The 17,448-nt window shown below is 41.2% G+C and overlaps 1 protein-coding gene across 2 annotated transcripts in view; it reads right to left on the bottom strand.

The window, feature by feature from the left end:
• The window catches only part of CNTNAP2 (contactin associated protein 2), a 1,145,700-nt gene that overhangs the window by 98,767 nt on the left and 1,029,485 nt on the right, over window positions 1-17,448 (bottom strand). For both annotated transcript variants that reach the window (XM_040592035.1, XM_040592036.1), the window contains one exon: window positions 1,999-2,217. In XM_040592035.1, coding sequence (XP_040447969.1) covers window positions 1,999-2,217 — 219 coding nt within the window. The remainder of the gene's footprint in view (window positions 1-1,998; window positions 2,218-17,448) is intronic.

Genomic DNA, 17,448 nt, shown 5'->3' on the forward strand with positions numbered 1-17,448 from the left:
GTTGCTCAAGTACAGGGTGAAGGATATAATACTGATGAGCTACATTTGAAAATCTGGGTTGAGTTGGCTTTTCTTAGCAGTCAATGAGAACTGTTCCTTTTCTCCCCCTAGTAAACACTTGCTGAAAATTGTGATTTCAGCTAGTCTTGTCTGGGGCTGCGTTAGAAATGAAAAATACCTTAAAAAGTCAAGTAAGTAACCAAGAGTGGCTGTCAACCTTCCTCCTCATCATCTCATCTCCTTGATTACTGCAGTGCTGCAGGTGCTGAGGAGTCCCTGAGATCTGAACGCAGAGTACAGAGGCTGGTATTTACACGAGTGGGGAAGAGGACGAAATACAAAGCAGAGAGGGCTGCTTCAAACCAGATGTTGGCAGCTGGGTCATCTGGAGCAAGAAGAGGTGATGCTCAGTCTCTGCCGAGGGCATGGGGCAGAGGGCATTCTGGTGTGGTTCCACATAAACTCGTGTACACTGCAGTGACAAGATCCCTAATACACCTAATTTCCTTCTTTCCCCCGCCTAGGACATGAAGTCATTATCCCTCAGGCACTCTTACTGGCCCAGGGAATAGATAATTATTCTACAGAAAGTGGAAGGGCAGGCACTGGACCAATTCCTGTCTGGTGTTACGCTCTAGCCCCTGATGCTCAGGGCGTTCATTTGGGACACTCCAACTCAAATTGATTCTCTGCCTGACTCTGGGTAAGGATTTAAATCTGTTCCTTGAGAGGTGGGCTCCAGCCGACAAGTTACATGAAATGGGTATGTTTCAGAGAGAAAGAAAATCCGGTGCAGATTTGGACATTCCGGTTTTGGGAATAAAGGTACAAGGTATTTCAACACGTTGTTGGTGTTACAGTTAATTCAAAACTACCAATAAAAATAATCTTTAGTAACAATTCCCCAAGAACTCCAGCTGGAAAAAAAATCCAGCTCTTCCCGTTTTCAGCAAAAGGCTTGGTATTTCTTTTCAAAGGTCAAGGCTCCCTCTTTTAAACAAACTTCACATTTCAGCTTATTTTGAAACTGTCTTTTATTGGGATCACAGCCAGCAGTAAAGGAGAATCGGAGCTTGTAAACAATGACTGCACATCTGGTGACACATTATACACAGTTTGAAGTGACACGGTGCTGTTTACTGAGGGAGTGAAGGCTTTAAACGTCATTTTAATTAATTTCTGCTCTTGAACCTGACTAACGTGGGGGAAAAAAATGAGATAGAAACTTTTTCTCCTTTCCCTTTCCCTCTTTTGTTAACAGCTATCTAGAGAGGTAGGAAAGTGTTTCTTAGCTCAGCATTTCATATAGTTCTGATTCCAGCTACTGGCACTTGGCACACCTGCACTTCGCATCCCTGAGGCCAACAGTCAGAGAAATGCAGGTCCTGCTGGAATCACCTGGCCAAACCGCAGCAGAGACCAGCAGCTCCAGAAAGCAGTGGACTAACTTGGTTCCAGGGAACGCATCTGTATAACACTCTGTGATGCTCTCCTACACTGAATGGGCAAACTGCCCGTGGGACTAGAGGGGAAAGACTGCAGCGAGGACTCTGAAGGTAAAAGCATGGGCAGTGATCAAACCTTGAGAGGCTGAAAAGTGCTGCCGAGGCTAGGATGGGCACCGCAGGCACACGCAGTCCTGGCAAGACATATGCAGGATTTTTACTTCTGTGGTGAGTAAGCATGTGAGATGCCTGGCAAAGAAGGAGTTTGGCACTACTGCCTGCCAGAGGTACTTTCAGCCAGGAGTCGCAGGTGGGAAAAGACAAAAGACAAAAATGACAAGAATATTTTTCTCTTAGTTGGTCTTATTTCTGTAATTATGGACATGCTTTGCTTTGCTTTTTCTTTTTTCTCTCCCTCACCCCTACCCCTTGCCCTCATGCAAGTGCTTCAGGAGTGCAGCTCCCCACATGAGACTAAGCGTGCTGGCAAGACCCGCAGGAAAGTGTGCTTAGCGCGTGAGAGCAAAGCCCAGTCACCCGTCCTGCAGCTTACCCACATAGAGCTGGCTGTACAATTCCAGTCGTGTGTGTCCTTCTGTTGGTGCTTTCCGGACCTCCAGGGGTAACTGGTCTACCTGTAGGCTGGCCTGTTTGACGTTCCTCTCGGCATTGACCCGGTGCCACTGGTCATCATTGAGCTGGCTGGGAGACCTAACGACAATTTCCACCGGCCCATTTCCAACATCAAATGAAAAGGAAACCTCCGTAGCAGCTGAAACACCAAGCAAAAGGGAAACCATCTTGTGTTGTAAACAAATTCACAGAAAAAAAAGCAGAAAGGAGCCTTATTTACTAGAGTAGGAGTATTTCCAAGCAAGCCATTATGAAAAGTTTCTATAGCATGTGATGGAAATCAAATCAGTTTGGCTTGTAAAATTTAAGCAGAATAAATTATGTCCTTGAAGAGGATTTTTTATTTCCACTGATAATCTCAATGATATTGGAAAAAAACCCTTCACCAGCTTTCAGAAGAAAACATAAACAGACCCTGAACCAATGACATTAATTCTTGATTTCTGCAGCTTTTCCAGTTTCTGTAGGTTTTTGGTGGTGGTTGTTGTTTTTTTTTAGGGAAATATGCATTTTGATAAAAAAGTGGTGCAGAAGTCTACCTACGTTTTTGTCTTTTGAGGGGGAATTAATTTTGACAATGAACTAATAATGCAGTAGTAAAGACCTATGTGAGATTTTACGGCTGAAAAAGAAATGGATTCTTAAGAAACACTACAGTGCTTTATTTATAGTGGATAATTCAAAACACGTTTAGAAATTTTACAAATGTCCATTGGGCTCTACTAGGCATTTCTCCAGGTCATCCTCAACTATATAATTGATACTTATTACTAAACAGGGAGTGTGGTTAATAATACACAGATTATTTTGGAATGAAGAAATATAATTTTGACTTTCCTACTGACATTTAGTTTATATAATTTGGGGCTGTACATCAGATGGAAGTGTTAACAGAAAATGGATTATCAATGATAGCATTCACAGAGGAGGATACCAGACAAAAGTAAAGACAACCAAGAGTTCCATTTAATCTGTTTTTCTAAAATCTAACATAAAAAAGCCACAGCAACCTTCTAATTATTCTAAAAAATCTCAGGTGCCCAATTATGATCTCAGTGTTCCCATACAGCTGTGGTTTCTCGTTTGGTTGAATTACTAAAACACTATTGTAAAAAAATCTTACTCAGTAAGGCTATTAAATTGTGGTAGAAGCACCACTCCATGATCATTATCACTAACAATACTGATAAATAGTGGGAAATACTCTTGTACATGGTCTGACAGATTTTCATGGGGTTATGCCAGACTGAATGAAACACATTTTTATGAAAACTGGAGGGATAGGAATAAACTTTTTACAGAGAACATTCTTTCAAACTGAATTTATTATACAATTGACACCTTTGATTTTTTTCCTGCAAAATTGGCTATTTCTAAAAGGAAGAAATAAAAGCATATTTTATTGCTGTTGTACTCTCTGTTCTTGGCTGAATAAAAGAATTTCATTTCTTGAATGAATTGCCTTTCATAAGTCATGAATTAAGTCTGTCTGGCCTTTTGCACTTTACAAGACACAAACTCTGTATGAGCCAAAACTTGCTGTTAAAGAAATAAAGATATTTCATTTTCATGTTGTTATATCTTATAACTTCAGTGGTTATGCCAAAAAACTCAGGCAAATTAGGAATTAGAGTAAAATCTCTCCAGTACTTGAGTTGTATGCTGTGTTCAGGTCTATTTTCAAGGGTGTGTGTCTAATTCTCCTTTGCTTTTTCCTTTGAAGAACTGCCTCAGATCTCTTCACTGTCAGACTTGAATTGCTTTCCAAAAGCTGTCTGCCTACAGGGCTGTAAAAAAAGAATCCCATAGCAAACTCTTCATTTGATTCTGAGGCAGCTGATGGCACTGTCAATGGGTACCTTGAGTACAACCCCATCCAGGACATTGAAAACCTTTGCAAGAATACTTCTTTGCAAGCTCTTGGTCTTCTGGATGGAAGCATCTCTAATTTTTTAAAGGAATATTATTCTTCCTTTAAAAGAGAAAGGGAAAGTGTAGAGAATAGAGATATTTCAAGCATAAGTTCTGTCCCTGCACAGCCTAGCTTTCTGCATGGCTTTAGACTGAAATCTGTATCGCAGCCTAAAAGACTTACAATTAAATTTGTACTTATTGGAGAAAAATACTCTCTTTAATATGAGTCTCATTTGTAGAAATTAATATTATATTTTTGTATTTAATCTGATACTTAGGGAAGCAAAAGCATTCCAGAAAAATCTTATCAAAGGCTGTTTTCCATGCACATACCTGCTGACATGCTGAAAGTTAAGAGGAGACAGTACAGGATCTATGGACTGTGCTCATCCATCCCCAAGCTACCTGAAAACATGACTCTCATAAACCAAAAAGGAGGAAACTTACTTGCTAGACTGACAGACTGATAAAACATGAAGTATGTCAATGAAAAGAGCTTTGCAGATGGACAGGGGCTGCACGACAGCATGTCTTAGATGTGAGTTATGCTGCTGGTTCTGACCCTTCGTTCTCAGTTTCCATTGGAATGAATTTTTGAGCCTACAGGTTAAGTAGCAATAATAGTAATATTCTCCAGCCAGGGGCATCTCTAGATAAAATGATTGGTACTTGTACCTTAACAGAAATAGATGAACATCTGATAACAGGCACATTAGTCAGAAAAGGAATACAAAAGAAATTGTACCCCCTAATAAATGAGACAGGAGATTTGGTAACAAATGACATGGAGAACCCTGAGGTTCTCAACAACTCTTTTCTGTCAGTTTTCACTGGCAACTGGCCTTCCTACATCTCTTGAGTCCCTAAATCTCAAGGCAGGGACTGGGGGAATGAAATATTCAAGGTCAGGTTAGACAGGGTTTGAGCATTTCACGCTGTACCCACTCCTCCTTTTTCCTCTACCCCAGCTTTACTGGTGAGCGTGGTGGTGTATGCTATGGAGTATCCCTTTGGCCAATGGTCACCTGCCCTGGCTGTGTCCCTTTCCAACTTCTTTGCTGCCATCAGCCTACTGACTGGGGGAGAAGTGGGGAAGAGAGAAAGCTTTGATGCTGTGCAAGCATTGCTCAGCAACAGCCAAAACTTTGCTGTGGTATCAACACTGTTTTAGGCACAAATCCAAAACACAGCACCATATGGCCTGCTGTGGAGAAAGTCAACTCCATCTTAGCTAGACCTAGTACAACACCAAATTTCTTCAGAAGTTCGGCATAATTAGTTATGTAGAAGAATAGCAATTAGGGTTTCTTTTTTCCTAAGTATGATTTACTTTTCAATCTCTGTATGTCTACATATACAAACCTTGCACAATGTGGCATCTTTGACTTGAATACATGCTTGGTTGACAGGATAGTGGCATTATTCTGTCACACTTTTGAAGTGGATGATTAAAAGATAGACTATTCATTCACAATGACCAAGTGAACCAGAGCAGATTTTTTTCAGAAACGTAGAAAATGAGCTGCACAGGTCCCTGAGATTTCTACTGGTTAGTCACTTTGTAGGTTATGAAGTGAGTTTTCCTACTGATCATTTTGTTTTCTATTCTACGAAACACCATAAAACGCAAGCCAGTTTTTCCAAGAAATGAGAACAAGGATAAGACATTGAACAAATGTCTGAAATTGCTTAATTATGAAATAAAAAAAGAAATGGACTTTTGTTTATTCAGGAAGTACAATGTTTTGTGATGGAAACTTCATAAAATCGAGGTGGGGTGAATTTTTTATGTGCTCCTGCCACATATATTCACCGAATATAAGGCATGTGGCTTAATTTTACCCTTTCTGTACCTTGTGCAATTACATATAATTAAATTTGAACACATTTGTTTCATCGACTCAATTTTCTAAGGTCACAGGTCACTGTCAGCCATCTGTTCAGAATACAGAAGTGCAACTTTGGCAAAAAAAATGCCCTTCTCACTCTGTTCTGTGTTCTTGTTTCTTAGCTCTACGCAGATCCCACCATTTCCTCCTTGTAAATCCATGAGGCATTTGCCCATAAAAAGGAAGGGCCATGCCTGAGCCACCCTGCAGGAAGACCTGGATAGGCTGGAAGAGTGGGCTAACAAGAACCTTATGAAGTTCAACAAGGATATATGTAAGTCTTGCACCCAGGAAAGCATAATCCAGGTGCGCAGCACAGGCTGGGATCTACCCGACTGGGGAGCAGCTCTGTGGAACGGGACCTGGGAGTGGTCCTGGTGGGCAACAAGCTCAGTATGAGTGAACAGTGTGCTGCTGTGGCAAAGAAAGCCAGCAGGATGCTGGGTGGTATCACCAAAGGCATCACCTGCAGAGATACAGAAGTCATTTTCTCACTCTACTCTGCTCGCCAGGCCACACCTGAACACTGTGTTTAGTTTTGGTCCCCGCTGTAGAAAAAGGATCTGGGCAGACTGAAGAGGGTCCAGAAAAGGGCCACAAAGATGACCAGACGACTGGGAAGCCTGCCCTATGAGGAAAGGCTGCGAGAACCGGGTTTGCTCAGCCTTGAGAAAAGGCGGCCTGGGGAGGCCTTATCATGATGTTCCAGTATTTAAGGGGTGGCTACAAAGAAGATGAAGACTCCCTTTCTACATGGTGTCACTTGGAAAAGACAAGGGGTAATGGGTATAAGTGATTCCTGGGGAATCTCCGATTGGACACATGAGGAAAACTTTTCACAATGAGAACAATTAGCCATTGGAATAATATCCCCCAGGAAGTGGTGGATTCCCCAGCATTGGACACTTTTGAGATTTGTCTGGACAGGGTGCTTGGCCATCTTGTCTAGACCGTGCTTTTGCCAAGAAAGGTTGGACCAGATGATCCTTGAGGTCCCTTCCAACCTGGTATTGTTTGATTCTGTGATTTTATGACTACATTGTCTGTGGGATTCTGCTTTCCTTGGGTCCTTCCCTTCAAGGCTTTCTGGTAGATACGCTTTAGTTAAACACAAGTTCTGAGGCTCAGCTACACAGGAAGTAGCATGCACTTCTATGTCCTTTGCTATGAGGGTGGTCAGGCTAAATGAGCTGATAGACTTTTCCAGCATTCAAGACCTATGAACAATTAGGTCTCTCATTTTCACAGAACTCCTTGTGTCTGAAGTCTGTTTTTTCCTTGTTTTCCTAGTTTGATCCTCGTTGATAAAGGATAGGAACTCTAGCTATAGTGAGGCTGGCAGCAAAAGAGACGCTGACAGCTGGCTGAGTGTTCACAAGATGTTAAGCAGTAGGTGGAGGTTCTCAAGACACATCAGCTGTGGGAAAAAAAAAGGAGAGATTACAACCCTCCTCACAGTTAGCTTTGTATGCCTGTTTCTCTAGTTGTCTCCTTCTCTCCCATTATCCTTTCTCTGAAACACATACTTTCATCTCCTTCCTTGTACTTTGTTTCTCTTACCTCCCCTGATGCATTTTTACACCCTTCAATGAACACACTGATGTTTTAGCTGACTTATATCAAAGGGAATAGTATCTAACTTCTTTAGGATCCTTTTGAAATCCCATTCTTAGAACATAAATGCCTTGTTATGGCTAGAATCTGAGCTCACTTACTTGGCTGTAAAACAGGATACCACAATAAGCTATGAACTGTAGACTAAAACCTGCCAGATATTTCCCTCCTCCTCTTTGTTTGCCTTTCCCGTGAAAACAGCCTGAAAATATTCTCTGTAAGGGTAACATCTGCCAGACTTCTTGGACAGTTTGTTCATAAAAACACCTCTGATGAAGGGCTCACTGACTAAACCAGTAGACAAAACTCAGTGAAACGATGAAAATGGATGAAAACCTAATCAACAGACAAAGATGCTAGAGCATCTCTGAGCTAGATATCTAGAGCTGGTGGTTTATGTATCCTTATATGAATCCATCACTTCGGTCAAGTTCAGGTCTCATATCTGTAGTCACTGGAATCATTCCCATTGACTTTAGTTGACTCTGGACAGAAAAGAGGGTTTTCCAGGACTGGAAAGCAACTATCTTGTCCACCTTTCCCACTTATACTCAGACAGCTGAGTTTAAAGATAGATTTACAAAGTGATCTCTTAACTACCTGCCCTGCTGCCCTCATCTGCTTGCACAGGGGTGAGAGGGGGCCATGCCAATGCTGACATTGAAACAACATGGATAGATTGCTCCTGGCAGTTGAAAATTTGCGGAAAGGGCTACAGATGCTACCCTGAAGTGTCACATTGGAACACAGGACCTGGTTTGAGGAGGCTACTTCTCAAGGGATACAACCAAAAGTTAAAGCCACCAAAAGAACATCTCAGAGAGAAGTTGTTGATCCAAGTTGCTTGACTGCATGCAGGAATTACTGTGTAGCTTGGCTCTCTGTTAATAATCAGGTAGTTGTCAAAAATCATGACCATATTTACAATAATTGGACTAAGCATCTGGAAGATTTCACCATTTATTTAATTCCCAAATGAAATGGCCATTTGAACTAATGAGCGAAAGCTTCAGTCATTTGACCAAATGACAGTGCGCATCCATGCCCAAGATTACAGTAATCCCTGAGCTAAGTGCCAAATGAGCTAGCTCTGGAAGCTGCACAGCTGCATCAGCATGATGCTGTGCCAAGAGTAATTAGTTCTAACGAGAGACTATATTGCACCTAGGATCAAACTCAGCATAGCTGAGTGCTGATTTATGTGGATATGCTCTCTTTCTTAGAATTAGCTTATGTGTCTCTTTAACATGGGGCTTCACTGTACCGACCAGACACACCCCACGTTTGCCTGTAGGTTAACCAGTAAAAAAAAAAAAAAAAAAAAAAAAATCATGCAACTTTATACTTGCTTGGATGTTATGCAGTCATTTATGTGTCAAGAACAAAAAAAAGCGTGAGTAAAGGTATCACTTTGATTTAACATCATTTAACACCCACTTCTCATAGCATAAATCCATCCGTAAGATACAATATAATAACAGCTGAGGCTCAGTGTCTTTCTGAACCTTTAGAACAAGCTGATATGGAGTAAACAATCCATGGGACAGTCACAGACTCATAGCATGGTTTGGGTTAGAAGGGACCTTTAAAGATCATCTAGTGCAATCCTCCTGCCATGGGTAGGGATATCTTTCAGTAAACCAAGTTGCACAAAGCCACATTCAACCTGACTTTGAACACTTGCAACGGTGGGGTGTCAACAACTTCTCTGAGCAACCTGCTCCAGTCTCTTACCACCCTCATTGTAAAGAATTTTTTCCTTCTAAGCAATCTAAATCCTTTCTCCTTCATTTTCAAACCATCGCCCATTGCCCCCTTGTCCTGTCACTACAAGCGTTCTTAAAAAGTCTCTGTCTTTCTCATAAGCCCCTTTTATATATTGAAAGGCAGCAACAAGGTCTCCGTGGAGCCTTCTCTTCCCCAGGCTGAACAATCCCAACTCTCTCAGCCTTTCTTAAACAGAAAAGGATGATCCAGCCCTGTGATCACTTCCATGGCCCTCCTCTAGATCCACTCTGACAGGCCCATTTCTGTCTTCTGCTGGGGACCCCCAATCTGGATGTAGTACTCCAGGTGGGGTCTCACAAGAGTGAGTAGAGGGGGAGAATCACCTCCCTTGACCTGCTGGTCGTGTTTGTTTTTATGCAGCCCAGGAAACAACTGGGTTTCCAGGCTGAAAGTGCACATTGCTGGCTCACATCCAATTTTTTGTCTACCAGTACCCCCAAGTCCTTCTCTGAAGGGCTGCTCTCAATCCATTCATCACCCAGCCTGTAGTGATGTCGGGGATTGCCCCGATCCCGGTGCAGAACCTTGCAGTTGGCCTTGTTGAACTTCAAGAGGTTCACACGAACCCACTCCTCTCCAGCCTGTCCAGGTCCCTCTGGATGGCATCCCCTCCCTCAAACTATCGACTACACAACTCAGCTTGGGGTCACGTGCAAACTTTCTGAGGGTGCACTCAATTCCACTGATGAAGACATTAAATAGTATTGATCCCATGAGGGATCCCCTGAAGGCAGGGGTCCTCAAACTTTTTAAACAGGGGGCCGGCGCGCGGATGAAGTGGCAGGCAGTCATCTGCAGCTGCTTGGTTTCCCCCCCCAACCCCCGGCGGGGGGGTCTGTAAATACCGGGGGCCAGATTGAGGACCCTGGGGGGCCGTATCCAGCCCACGGGCCGTAGTTTGAAGACCTCTGCCTTAAGGGATAGTACAGACCCTTGAGGGACACTGCTTGATACTGGTTTCCACCTGGGGACTGAAACATTGACTGTAACTCTTTGGACACAGCCATTCAGGCAATTCCTTATCCATCTAGCTGTCTATCCATCCGACCCATACCTCTCCAATTTAGTGGCAAGAATGTTGTGAAGGACCATATCAAAGGCCTTACAGAAGTCCAGATGACATCAGTAGCTCTTCCCTTGTGCACTGATGCAGTCACTCCATTGTAGAAAGCTGCCAGATTAGTCAGGCACAATTTTCTCTTGGTGAAGCCATGTTGACTGTCCCTAACCACCTCCCTGTCATGCGTCTGTTTGACGTAGCTTCCAGGAGGATCTGTTCTATGACCTGACAAGGCAGAGAGGTGAGGCTCACTGGTCAGTAGTTCCCAGTGTCCTCCTTTCTACCCTTTTAAAAAATGTGTGATGTTTCTCCCTTTTTCCAGTCACTGGGGTCTTCACCTAAGTGCCATGACATTTCACATATGATGGAGATGAACTTGGCAACTGCATCAGCCAATTCACTCGGGACCCTGGGATGCATCTTGTCAGGTCCCATGGATTTATATTTGTTCAGGTTGCTCAGGTGGTCTTGAACCTGAGTTGTGTTACGATGGGAGGGACTTTGTTCCCCCAGTCCCTGCTTTGATGTTCAGGGACTTGAGATATGTGGGAAGAGAGATTACCATATAGATTGGTAAAACATTACTCTGTGAAAAAGGAAGAACAAGGACTGCTATTAGCATTACCATTTTGATGATATAACTGTAAAGTTAGTTTTTAAATATGAGTGATTTCAGACATTCTGTAACTGTATTACTGATTTCTGCTCAGTGAAATTCTTGTTGCCTGGAGAAAATATTTTGAAACACATTTTACCTTCAGTTGTAAGAAGTCTAGAAACATGCATAGAAAAGAAAAAAGAAATTAACTTCTCAATGAAAAGTAAGGGAATGAAAACATATATAAGTGAATGACATTAACCATTAAAGGTTTGGAAAAAAGATACAATATTTAGAAAAGATACAAATAGAACCCCAAAGGTGGTTTGTTTTTTGGTTTTTGGTTTGGTTGTGTTTTTTTTTTTTCAAAGATTAAAGAAGCTAATTTATGGTGAATAGGATTTATTTAATTCCTCTGCAAATTCATTAGGAATATGGAACTCTTCAGAGTGACTGAAGCTTCTCATGACCTTTTCGGTGTGTTTCTATATAATGTTTTCGTTTTGAAATTTCAAAGTATCCTGCAGACCACTCTCAACCCCCCAAAAAAAAACCAAAACCAACCAAAATAAACCAAACCAAACAACAACAAACCAACCACCACTAACCAAACCAACACAAACCACAACCCTGGAATGAAAAATAAAGAAAAAGGTTTTATCAAACACAGAAAAGAGCATCCTCTGAGTTCCTATCCTCATATTTTTGATCCTCATTTTTTCAACCATTTAGCCTGCAGCCTGAAGGCACTTGATTCACTCTCTGCTGTGTGCAGTACCTGCATCTGGTAGCTGCAAACTTGCAGTGACATTTCTTTGTGAATGGAGAGGGAATTAGATCTAGGAAGAGACGGCCTGATTCAGCCAGAGCTACTGTTTTCTTATACACGTGACTGTGTTGTCCCATTGTAAGACAAGACGACACACAATTAGTTTTGCTGTATATTTAAAAAGATGTGAACTTTAATACATGATTCTCCTTCTTCCATGACACTTTCACAATTTCTTTCTAGTAAGATTTACGACTGCACCAGTAATTTCAACAAGTGGACAAATAATCTCCAAGTCCTAGCTTTCTGTTTAGAGGAACTGAACATCTCTGGATTAAAGGGAATGACATATGTTAAACCCCTTCTTTCATAATTTCATTTTATGACTGTTCAAATATATTTTCATATATCTGGCTGCCTGACTGAATAGCTAGCTCTCTTCTTGTCTCTTCACCACCTGTATTGGATTAGAGTCCCTCTATTGTACTAATCTTAGCCTATTGTCTCCATGCTGAGCTCTTGAAATTCATTATCCTCACTGGTGTTTTAATCTTAGATATTCATTATATAACAGTTGATTCAGAGGTACTGTACTACATTGCAGCATATTGAACTTATACATCAGTGGCCTGGATGAGGGGCCAGAGTGCACCCTCAGCAAGTCTTCGGATGATGCAAAACTGGAAAGAGTGGCTGATACCCCAGAAGGCTGAGCTGCCATTCAGCGAGACCTGGACAGGCTGGAGAGCTGGGCAGAGAAAAAAATAATGAAGTTCAATAAGGGCAAGCGCAATGTCCTGTGCCTGGGGAGGAACAGCCCCCTGCACCAGTATGAGCTGGGGCTGACCTGCTGGGGGGCAGCTCTGAGGAGAAGGACCTGGGAGTGCTGGTGGGCAGCAGGTTGCCCATGGGCCAGCGGTGGGCCCTTGGGACCCTGGGGTGCATTAGGATGAGCGTGGCCAGTAGGTTGGAGATTATCGTTCCCCCCTACTCTGCCCTTGTGAGGCTGCATCTGCAGTACTGTGTCCAGGTCTGGGCTCCCCAGTTCAAGAGGGACACAGAGCTACTAGAGGTCTCACGGAGGGCTACAAAGATGAGGGGACCGGAGCATCTCCCTGATGAGGAAAGGCTGAGAGAGCTGGGGCTGTTTAGCCTGGAGAAGAGAAGGCTCAGGAGGGATCTCATCAATGTATATTAAACACCTGAAGGGAGGGTATAAAGATGGACCCAGGCTTTCAGTGGTGCCCAGTGACAGGATCATAGGCAATGGGCACAACTGAAACATAGGAGGTTCCCTCTGAACATCAGGAGGTGCTTTTTTGGGGTTGAAGATGACAGCTCGCTGTGGGGATCTGTTTGAAGCCCGCTGTAGTGTTTTTCATCAATTTCAGTCAAAAATAATGCTGACGGACTGTAAGACTATTAGTTTGCTGATGATAATCTATTTTCTGCCTCTCTTTCCCTTGGTTAACCTCCAATACTGAATACATGCCTCTCTGGATGGAATTGGAATATAGCAGTGAGCTGTTTTGCTGAAGCTCATGCTAGATAAGACTACAGTGATAGTAGAAGGTAGAAGGAAGCAATTAAAAAGCATATTAATTACCAGTAGTGTATCACTCATAGTAAATGTGTGTTTCTGGAGCATGGCACCAGGATGGCTTTTGTCTGTGTTCATATGGCTAGGGGATTCTAATACCATCTACTAAATAAGATTTTGCCAGCGTGGTCTGTATTTCTGGCAGCTAAAAGTGTGCATTATAGCTGTTTCTTGCATAATTCAGTTCCGAAAAGTAAATCACAAAGTGCAATATCTTCCTTTTTTTTTCTCCAGTGCATGCATGACTTATCCTCTTGGATTACATTAAGAAAGTCAAAGAAATTTGTTACAAGCAAACATATAAAGAAATCAAAAATTATAGGTCATAATTCTGCTAGTCTGTTGGCTAGTCTACAGCATCAAACTTAATTTTGTTGTGCACATGTCATTTGCACCAACTTCCACCCCAATCTACATATTCTGAAACATTTGCAGGTGTGTTTCAGTGCTTCCTTGTTGCTATTTCATATGAGTTCAGCTCACAACACTGTTTCCTGCACACACACACTGGTTTTCAGTATTTAAGGGAATAATAGATTGAGATACTACAGCGTGGGGTAACTTCCTCAAGTGCACATTTACAGCTGCATTGTTTCAACAATACTAGTGTTAAAAGCAGGCTACTCACTACCCTAGGCTGCTTCTAAAAGGTTAAGAAGTTCCGTATAGAAAGAGGCATCTCTGGTGGATGCAGCACTTCTCAGTTACAGTGGGCTTTTGGTAGGGAGCAATTACACCAGTGAGGCATTGCGTTTCCATGCACACACAAGATTAGATTACTCTTTTGGAGCAGAAAACGGTTCAGAATTAATGACCCTTCTCCAAGGTTTCCCTAGGGTGGTCCAACCTGCTGTCTGACTGCAGCTGAGAGGGAACTTTAACTGCTGGAAACCTGTCTTGACCTTTTCCAAAGCACACAGGCTACTTGCAACCTGCTAAATGTTCTCCAGGTGCAAGATAGTAAATAAATAAATAAATAAATAAATAAATATGGTTCTGGCTTCTCTCACCTTGTGGATGGAAACCAATTCTCTTTCTACTAGCAGACAACCACTTACACAATTGTAATTCACAATATTTTGGAAAGGTGTAACTGTACTGGTGAACAATATGAAGGGAAATCAGAACTGAATACAGCACCTTCCTCATCATGAGTAAGCATCTGTGTGAGGACAAAGATAAGGTGGCATTTGATTTTGCAAATGACTAAGAATCAGTTATTTTTGTTTAACTTTAAAATAAATTCAACTATCAACCAACCAATCAAGCAAAAATACCAGTCTTCCTACACAGTAGATTAGATTGCTTTGAGGGGTAAAAAATATTGCATGTAAACGAAAGTACCAAATTTTCTCACAAAAGATCTTGCAAAGGCCAAATATGCCCTAAGAAGATAATTATTTATTATATTTATTAATTACTTCAGTTATGCTAATTGCATTCCAGCTGTCTTGTAGATAAGCACTTGGAAACAACTCATATTTTTATGATTATATTTTAGTTGATGTAGCAATTTTAAGCTAAGGACATCAAGAATAAAAAATAACATTAATGTCTTGCGTAAAAAGGGAACCAAAGCAAAGACATGTGAAAGGACTTGTTTAAGGTCAAACACCAGATATGGTTAGAGCAGGGATTGAGAAAATACCTACTTGCTTTACTTCTAAGGCAATAAATACAATTTCAGATAGACGACGCTACCTCCCAGCCAGCCAGCCCTCTTCCAATAACTACTTAGCTGCCTGGAAGGAGAAGGAACAGTTACTCAGCTGAAGGTCCTGTTGATTCATCTCATGAGAGTTACTAAAGCTTAAGAAAATACAGCAGCAATATCTTCTGGTCTCTTTTGTGAGAGATGATTCACACAAAGGGAACTACAGTGAGTGCTCTGAGTGGAAAAGGAGAGGAGGCGTGTGCTTTCCTGTCTATAGTGGGTTATAATATACTTCATTATATCCTTTTAACTGCAACACTTTACCATGAAACTGAATTGGTCCTATGCAACAGAAGACACCCCAACCAGCAGGAAGCACCAACATCATAACAGAGATCTCCCATGTAGCATATAAAGGGTTTTGTGTAACTGGTAGTTATTTTTTTGTTGGATGAAAGGCAAAATGAAAGTGGGTGCTAACATTCATGCAATAAAATTATGTCTGAGCATGGTGAAGTATCAGAGAGATTTTTTGAGAGGAGAGAGCACTGCCTTCTCCTATGAAAAATTGCTATAAATTTGCCATGGTTCTAAAAATGCTGAGCAATGGGTCTGGGTGCTTACAAGCAGATACAAAGGATATTAACACTCCTCTCAAATACGTCATGTTTGTCATAAATATAAGCAAAAGTGGTAAATTGTGGATCATACTATAAATGGCAAGAGCCTGGTGCAGACCTGAAAAGTAGACATCAAGACTGTCACTCTTCTGTGGTGGGATTTTGAGAAAGCACATTGCCTGTGTCCTTTTCTTCTTCTTCTGTGGTGTTTTTCCTATTCTGTAATTCCTGTATTAGCTGTAGGTTCTGCTGTAGACCATACTTAAAGGCTTCTAAAGGTGTTCACACATGCCTGGGTGGTAGCTACCAAAAAACTTTTACATCTGGCCAGGTGCTGCTGATGATATGAATTCATTTATTTCTCTGCCTGGCCATGTAAGTTTTTGTCATTTGTAGCGGCTGTTTTATAAGCAATTTTTGATGGCTGCTATTTATTTCTCTGTGGCTGTCAAGGGGTCACCATCAGGGTGAGAACCCTGTTGCAGTGTCCTAACACAATAAAAAGGCCATCCAAAAATATGACTCAAGTTTACTTTTAGTGTAGTAACTCTTATACGAAAAGGGTACGTGCAAGGAGGCAGGCTGGATGCACTTGACTAACTGTGGCTCCCTTTCAACAAAAGCTTTAGACAAAGATTTTCTTCTCTGAAAACTATACCTGTAGTATTTTATGGTTGCCAACATTCAGGGTAGACTCCCTGAAATGGAAGATAATATCTTTGGCACTGTTTACTTTTTTTATGCTGCAACAGGAAAAAGTATCTACAAAAAATACAAACCAGGAGTATGATGGAGTGGTTCGGGAACGTGAGAAACAGAATTGACATGTTAAAGGTAAAAATATGCGCTCTGACTTCATAACAATTAGAAAACTCCTGTAACATTGGCTGAGGCTAAAGGGCAGAGCCATGTGGTACGTGCTCAGTTGTAATGGGTACGTGAGTAAGGGCTTTGCCTGGTTTAGCCACTTTGTCTTAACTACTTCGCTTCCCTGTATGCATGAGTACCACAAAATGTAAACCCAACAGAAGACCCATTCCTATCTCATGCTGTAACAGTGGAAAACAAAAAACAGGTGAGTAAAAGTATTTATGACCTTATAAAACATTAGTTGTTAAGAATTCATACTAATAGGAGTTGTCTGCAGTACACAAGTAGAGATAAAATGCACCACAGTGGTCCAAGCGCTATTTTAAAAACAAAGTCAAGACGTATAGATCATGAGGATACAAAAAGCCTAAGTTATGAGAGATAGTGTAATGGCAGCCTTGTGATAACTGCCTTCATGCTCTTAAAAAATAGATTCACTGTTTTATATACTTTTAAAACAAGTTTTACATGGATGTTTTTTCTTTTCTTTTAAAATATAAGAAATTATACATGTGTGCAAGTTTTCTGAATGAAAAGTCAAAAGAATAAATATTTTTTTACCTTGTCCTCAGAATAACTGCAGCAAGGCAAGGTAGAGAGACAGAGACTAAGCTGAGAGTGACTTAAAAAGTAATTAATTTTCATCATGATTTAAACTGATACTTTTTAAAACTAGCATTTAAACCGACGTTATGCTGTAAAGTGTTAGGAAAACCTATATCCAAAACTTTATATGAACATTCAGCATCTACCACACTATAATGTTCTCGCAAGTACTTAAAGAGAAGAAAGTTATATTCATTTGAATAATCTATTGACATAATTTGAATTAATTGTGTGCATAAATATTTGAAGCATTATGGATACAATTGTATTATCAGTAAAAGAACTTCCTCTTTCATTGTATATATAATTTAGGTACAGATCTTTTTCTACTTTAAAAAAGAATTGCTTTGGTGAAGACAATGAAAGATAATTTAGACTTTCAATAGGC

This window comes from Falco naumanni, chromosome 4 (genome assembly GCF_017639655.2).
Source record: "Falco naumanni isolate bFalNau1 chromosome 4, bFalNau1.pat, whole genome shotgun sequence".
In the NCBI taxonomy this organism is placed as follows: domain Eukaryota; kingdom Metazoa; phylum Chordata; class Aves; order Falconiformes; family Falconidae; genus Falco; species Falco naumanni.